We start from the raw sequence: 8,144 nt of genomic DNA on the forward strand, positions 1-8,144 counted from the left end.
AACTAATTAGGTACTTAATTAACACTTAAAGGATTAATTATTAGCTAATACTTGTAATTAGTTATTTAATCAGCATTAAAAGTGAAGCAGGCTTTGTACTAATTGATCGATTTTCTGATTCTAAATTCAGCATTATGTCCAGAGATAATGCACTGGTTGCGATCAAAATATATTTTGTGAACTTATCGGCATTAAAATTTTCATTCCATAGCCGGTTAGAAAAATTTAACGAGTTTATTATCTAGTTTCCATCAGTTTCTTTTCCACAAAAGTATTAAGATACAGTCTGAGCACTAATGATTTGAATGTACAGACGACCGTCTGGCTTTCTTCGCTCCTTTTTTCAAATTAAGAATAAAATTGAAAATATTCTTTCTAAATAGCAAAATCATTTTGTGTACCTTAAATAACCTAATCTTGTCCGAGTTTATACTGTATTAATTTTTTATGAGATGCTTTTTTAAATTAATATGGCAAAGCATAGCTGTTTAAAGGTCATTGACACAAGATTTTCTTAAATGTCAATGTTATTTCGATGTCAAAATTCAAGTTATATCCCATAGGAGACAATTGAAATGAGTGATGACAGGAAATAGCACAGCTTCGAAATTGTTACTTCATAATACAAATGATAACAACTGTAAAAAAAAAAATAGTTAAGAGACTGTTTCCTGAAGGAAAGACTGTCTTTAGTTTGCTTTTCTTTTTAAAAGTATAAATGAAATAATAAACAAAGATAGGAATATCAACGTAAAAGAATGAATTTTCTTATTTTGATTTGCTAGAACCCAGTCCATTGACTGCTGAGAAAAAAGAGAGTCTAGAGCAAGTTTTGCACACGATCTGTATAAAGTATATTATCATTTATAATTATATTGGACAAATATAAGTAGTGATGCTGTTTCTCATTATTTATGTAGTCTGCTGAATCTAACTTACATTCTAATGAAGTGATATGCATTCTAGTTAATTTTACCAGAGAAGTTAGCTAGAATACAGATGACTTCATTCTAATTTTCTCCTGTGTTGCTTAATATTGATTCTTCTCTAACTTAATCAATTTTATTTTAAAGAGGACGTAAGATAATCCTGTTAACTGTAATGCAAATTACACTTTCTACTTTTTTCTTTCTCTTTCAAAGTAGATTTAACAAAAGTTCGTTGTTGCAGCACTCTAGTGTAGAATCTCTATTTTTGATCAGTTCCCTCCTCCAGTAATGATTCTATTTTAAAATTTCACAACAGAACTTTATTGTAATTGCAAATTAATTTTTAGTTTTGCATTTAACACAAAATAATAAAACAACAGTAAAAAATATTTCTAAATTATATATATATATAAAAGTAACACATAATAAAACTTAGAAAATTATTCCGGATCTCTATCGTAAGATCTCCCGTGTAAAGTAGCAAGTAAGAGGCTGTCAGATTCTGTTTTGAAATATAATCCATGTTCGTTGTAAACCCAGTTCTGTTTGGGGGCTAGTTGTAGGCCGCTAATAGAAATGCTGGGATAGACATATGGAGTGGTGAAATTAGCTTCGATTTTAAGCTCTTCAAAGACAGTGCTAGCTATTGTAGGAAAGGTGGAACACTCCTTCCCTTCAAAGGAATCGCAGCGCACAAAAAGACAGGCTTCTATCCACCATGTATATCTTTCGGAAGTTGTATAAGTTCCATTGAAAACTGCCAGATAATAGTCTTCGTCCGATAACTGTACTTTATAACTAGCACTACAGCAAAGTCCATTATTACAAGCTTCCAAGTGATTTTCCGCATTCACTTTAACTAACGTAAAGTTGCTGAGGTCGTAATCAATGCATCTGAAGTCGTTATTGTTTGATGGGGGTCCTAGTATTTTCCTAGAACATACTCCAGAAGATATATTATTTTCAGATTTTCGTGATTCAAAATCACCAAATTCAATAATGGTTGGAGGCGGAAATTCTTGAGGTGGTGTAACACCTCTTTTTGGAACTTTAGAGATCAGTAGTCTGGATTGACCATCTGCGATATAAACGTAATTGCCGATTCCAGTATCTCCAAAAAACATTCCGCTTCCTAAAGATCCATATTGTGGATGTTGCCTGTTAGCTGTTATAATGGTTACGTTGTTTGTGATTCCCCAAGATTGTTGCATCTGAATATCGCTCATTCCTGGTAGAAAGAATTCGAACCATAGATAGGAAAATATAACAGCATCAGGTTTATATTTTTCAACCATTTGAACTGATTCTTTCCATACAATATCGAAGCAAATAAAAGTACCGATTAAAGCAAAATCAGTATTAAATACAATAAATTCGGGTTTTGGAAGGACGTTAAGGCCATCTTCTAAATACAAATGAGTTTTGCTATATCGTGCTATTATTAAACCACTTCTATTGAAGGCTACATTGGTGTTGTAAAAATAGAATTTATCGTCTGGACAATCAGTAGAATTGTCGCAAGGTACTTTCGACAGAATATTAGCCAAAATAACCAAGTTATTTTGCTTAGCCATGCAACTTAACTTTTCTAAAATATATGAATTGTTGTATCTGTCGGGTTCCAAACAAGGATTCCATTGTTCAATTTTCGGATCGGGAACGTATTGGGCATCGTCAATTATAACTTCTCGTTTCGTGGATGAGAAGAGTCCATACTCAGGAAAAGCCAGCAAGTCGACATTCTGGAATTCAGTGTGCTTTAAGTATCAAACAAAAAAAAGTAATTATCACATTTTGATTGCACTTACGTGTTGACCAGCTGTCGTTGCAGCTCTTTCATAAGCGGCCAAATTTTTTTCAATGTATTCTTTAATCGGATCTGTTTTGTAATTACCTTTCCCCACGTGTTCGTATACAGCAGCTGTGTAATAGTCTGGGTCATCAACATCTTGACATTTGACCGCAACTATCAGTAACAGTCCAAACACTACAGAGAACATTGTAAGACGGAAGAACCTGTATGGGAATACATAGATATGATACTTGAAATTTGTAATTTATATTATTAATGGCAGTTTAATAAACAGTGCAGTTGCCTAAGCACCATGAATCAATTAGAGTAATCGAGAAAGAATAAATAAACAAAAAATACAGAAATTATATATTTTTGTATTCGATGAGTTTTTCATTTTCTCACGCTTAATTAATAGTGCTTAAATAAATATTATTTACTGTAAAGTAATTTTTAATTAGTGATTCTGTTGTATCGATACGTTTCGTTTCTGGAGAAAAGAAATTTAAAGCGCGATTTCTCAAGTACTCTCGAGAAATTGAATTTATTAACTAAAAAAATATATTGTTTAGAGCAGTGTTTCCCCAATCGCTTGTACGCGAAAAAATTTCGCCGTAAAATATTTTTATCGTACTGAAGCTGGCGCAGTTGATTTCAGATAACATTTAAGTAGTAATCTAAAGTAGTAACCAAGTTCGTACAGTAACTCTGGATAAGCATAGGCCTACATAAGAGTAATAAATAAGCATAATTGATAGTAGCTTATAATTACCGGTTCACATAAAATTATTCATACTTTTAGCGGTTTGCGATCAGTAAAATGGCTGAGAGTTACTGGTTTACAGTATAGTTACATATTCAAAAAGATATATGAAAAATATATTTCATTATTATATTTTATAGTTATCTTGATAAATTTTAATCATTTCATTTTTACTTAAGAAAATAAGAATTCGAAAACGTTCGGGATCTAGTCCGCTTTTTTTCTTGTCACAAATTAAATTAGAATGCTGAAGAGATTCTGTTACTACACAGTGGTGGATACCATAGACCAAAAAAAGGAGAATAAAATAAAATTTGTTCGAACTTCAAAACATTGCTTTTAAAAAACATTTTTTGCATCAGTTTATCGGACCGTCCTTAATACGTCGTACACGTGTTAATAAAAGACCCTCATTAATTAATCAAATATTTAAAAGCTTTGACTTTGTTCCCTCTTTGGGTACTTCTGGATCCGCCACTGAGACTGCACGTATGGAGCGAAATTGGAAGTATTCNCTTGATAAATTTTAATCATTTCATTTTTACTTAAGAAAGTAAGAATTCGGAAACGTTCGGGATCTAGTCCGCTTTTTTTCTTGTCACAAATTAAATTAAAATGCTGAAGAGATTCTGTCTCTACACAGTGGTGGATACCATAGACCAAAAAAAGGAGAATAAAATAAAATTTGTTCGAACTTCAAGACGTTGTTTTTAAAAAACATTTTTTGCATTAGTTTATCGGACCGTCCTTAATACGTCGTACACGTGTTAATAAAAGGCCCTAATTAATTAATCAAATATTTAAAAGCTTTGACTTTGTTCCCTCTTTGGGTACTTCTGGATCCGCCACTGAGACTGTACGTATGGAGCGAAATTGGAAGTATTCGTAGTATTGAAATTTATTTTTTATCAATATAATATTTGAAATATCGAATATCGAATTGTTTAAAGTATTCGAGTGTTCTCCCATCTCTTGTTTAACACAATAATTATTGTTGAACCGCATATTATCTAAGCCACAATATAGAAAGCCGCATTATGGAAAGAAGCTGAAGCTGTAGCTACACAATATAAAGTAAAACCTAATTTATTTTTGGGGTTTGACAAAAGTTTTCTACTAGTTATTTATAATTACAATTAGAGATGGGCGAATACTACCGGCGAATACTCGATTATAACGTTAAAACATAAATTCGACTTCAGACCAAGACTTCAATATTGGGTCACACGTAAAGATAGCGCCACATCCGGTGAAGTATCCGAAGAGCCGCTATAATATTCTATCAATATTTTACAAGAAAAGAAGTAGATTAAATTAGGAAAGTGTTCGAATGCTTCTTTTCGTAAAGAAAAGAAGCATTACTAACTACTATACTAATATACTATACTAATAATGTATTTTTTCATTCTTTTCGGTTATCCGATTTTTTCAGTTATTCGACCAACCCGAGTCCCCATTTGAGTCGGATAATCGATGCTCTACTGTACCTAAAAAGAAGGCATTGTAATATATAACTCAACGTCAAAATACAATGTTCATTTCTTAGAATTTAGTCAATTGTCTAATAATGTAGTACCGTTTATTTAACAATTCTACTTAATTGGCTTAAATACTATTTAAGGTTTTTGTTTATTTCGTTATATTAATAAATTAAGTTATATAAGGTCACTAATTAAGTTTACTAAGCATTCGAATATTTGAAACCGGTTAATATTCGCATTCGAAAAAATTGATATTCGCCATCTGTGGATAACACTGTATGTGTCGTTACGATGTAACCAGAGATGGTAAATGTAAAAATATTCAGAAAAATTATATTTCGTTACATCTTCTATATATTGTATATATATGTAAAAAGATGTTTTTTTGTTTGTTTGTTCGTTTTACATTTCTAGACCGTTCGACCAATGGCTACGAAAATCTGCATTTCACATTTACGTACTTAGATAATATCGTAAATCACAACCCAAAAATATCTACTGAATTTCTATAAATCAATTAATTTCTATCTACAATGTACTTGCTGATTTACACGTAGCACCGCTATTCGCAAAAAATTAACAAAACAATAAAATATATATACTGTATATAGATATATTTATTTTATTTTCAATACATTTTTCTTAGCCTACAATAATTAAAAATATCTCAACTGTTATGAAAATGTTCTATATTCGAATTTAAATACATCTCAATTTATATTTTAAATTAAATATTTAAAACGATAATAATGTACGTATGTATTAAAATTAGATTTAGGATTATTTAAAGAACGTTTAAATTTCGAAAGTGCGCTTAAAACTTTTATAATACACGTCATAAAAATGACATTAAAAACGAAATTTACTCAATTTTAACAAAAGATGCGGCTTTAATTGACACAAACATCAAATATCTAAACAAGTAAACCAGAGCGATGATTTATTATTTTGTAGAAAAAGAATTCTCGAATAATTACTAATTTCTGGAAAATTGGATTGAAAATGTGTGAAGTGCTATTTTTAATTTTGTTAAATTTCATTTAGTTAAAACAAAGAAAAAATTATTTTTTATACTCTGATGGATGTGAAAAGTAAATGTACATTTCAAAAATTTTATAAGTTGCTAGCTTACCTGTCGCGCATTGCTGCGATCTCAGAAGAAACGAAACTTGAAATTCAAGTTTCGTTATGATAAAATTAAATTTACATTTTATCATTTTTATTGAAACTTAGTATTATATTATTATTATTATTCATTTTAATTGGGAAAATATTTCAAAGTGTCGTTTCAATTCTATTTATTTATTGGAGTGCTTGTGGATACACGATATTTTTTGTTTTTCTGTCTGATGCGTACACGAATAAATCAGAAGTTTTTCCGACGCGTGAACAGGCCACATACAGTTGTACTGTACATGTGAGAAGCACGGATTCTTTAAATTTAGCCCACATACACACAGAGATTGTTAGAAGTGCGATATTCCTCATTTTTATATATTTTTTTTAAATCCTTTATAATTTTGATTATTTAATTGCTCCTTCCTCTCTTCCTTGGCATGTTGTGAAATTTCTGATAGTTGGATAATAAACCGTTTTATTGTAATTTGTGTTTTTAAATTATTTTGAGTCGATATTAAAATTTGGGAAAGGGGATCCTAGATCGGTAAAATAGGCGAATTTCCTCCTACGACTTCGGTTGTTGTTCGGAATACGGTTAAGGTTTTAACAAAGTTCGAGCGAATACATAATTAGCAAAAAAAAGTTGAAATAAAGTGATTAAACAAAAATTATTACAAATATCGTAAATAGCAGTTTACAAATGCATATATAGAAATATTTTTTGAAGGGGGAAATGGTCTTCACAATTTGAAATCGATCTAACACACTGCGCGCGAATGCTCGTGTAAACGCGCGCCATCTATCGTAGGATAAATGTACTTCGTGGGAGTGAATTAAAAAACTTTCCAAAAGTTTTATGGCAATCGTACTATGCCACAAACCTTCGCCGGAGTATATTAAACAACTTCCCAATGTTTTACGGCAATCGGATAAACGGTGTGGTAATGCATAAAGGACACACACACACACACACACACACACACACACACATTCATTTTTATATATATAGATAATTCATCTATTTAGTTTAAAACCTAGAATTTTATTTACACTTTTGAATTAAAAAAATCTCGGATAAGTTAAGGCGAATGTTGTAAAATTATTAGCTTTACCCGTTCCATTTAATTACATCTGATAGTAACTTGTCATATGTTTTTAACATCTGTAGTTCCACCTTTCGAAAGAAAAAGATAATCGAATTAGTAGGTCTAGATCAGTGGTTCCCAATTAGTGGTTCGCGTACCCCCGGGGGTACGCGAAATTGCATGAAGGGGTACGCGCGGCAATCTAAAATCGGCCGACTTAAAATTTAAATGCATGAGATGAAACAATCAAAAAAAAAATAATGGACCATCAAAAATTCGGCAATTTACAACACGATGTGGAATGCACAAATTCGTTTATTTATAACTAAAAACATTCTCGAAATTTCATTGTTAAAAAATGCATTTGTGACAATTTTCATTATCATCATGTCAGTGAAGCAGCAATAAAATATTTACTACCATTTTTCACAACATACCTCTGCGGGAGCGGATTTTCGCCATGACAAACAAGAAAACTAAACATCGTCACCGACTTCAACTCGAAGATGACTCGAGACTGAAGCTGACCAAAAAGCAACCAGATTTTACAAAGTTGTGCAAAGAAAATCGTGCACATTTGTCACGTTAAAATTAAATAACCTTATGTTATTTTCATTATTACTGTATTAGAATTGTATTTCAAAGGTAATAAATGTAAAAAAAAAAACATTCTATTTATCACTTGCTGTCTACCCACGGCTTCGCCCGCATTATATCGAATTTTCTCGTGGGAGTAAGATATTTTCTCGCAGTAAAATGTAGCCTATGTCCATCTCCAACGTGTAAGCTATCTCTGTGCCAAATTTTATTAAAACCTGTTCAGCGGTTTAGATGTGAAAAGGTGACAGACAGCCAGCAATACCTTCGAATTTATAATATTAGTATGGATTAATATGAATTTCTGCTATAAGGGGTACGCGAGTTTGAGCTCTTTCTTGAAGTGGTACGCAGGAAAAACTAATTGGGAACCACTGC

General features: G+C 31.5%; 1 protein-coding gene across 2 annotated transcripts in view; it reads right to left on the reverse strand.

Moving 5' to 3' along the window:
- Positions 1-894: 894 nt before the first annotated feature.
- Positions 895-8,144, reverse strand: part of LOC111642029 (biotinidase-like) — a 10,249-nt gene continuing 2,999 nt past the window's right edge. Inside the window, exons 2-3 of one of the 2 annotated variants that reach the window (XM_023388291.1) lie at positions 2,738-2,945; positions 895-2,671 (exon numbers count right to left, since the gene is read on the reverse strand). In XM_023388291.1, the coding sequence (XP_023244059.1) occupies positions 1,370-2,671; positions 2,738-2,929 (1,494 nt within the window). In that variant the 5' untranslated portion in view covers positions 2,930-2,945 and the 3' untranslated portion in view covers positions 895-1,369. The remainder of the gene's footprint in view (positions 2,672-2,737; positions 2,946-8,144) is intronic. The other variant, XM_023388290.1, reaches the window with a different exon arrangement.

The sequence above is a fragment of the Centruroides sculpturatus genome, unplaced genomic scaffold, assembly GCF_000671375.1.
Source record: "Centruroides sculpturatus isolate CEXI.00-Female unplaced genomic scaffold, Cexi_2.0 scaffold1557, whole genome shotgun sequence".
Classification (NCBI taxonomy): Eukaryota; Metazoa; Arthropoda; class Arachnida; order Scorpiones; family Buthidae; genus Centruroides; species Centruroides sculpturatus.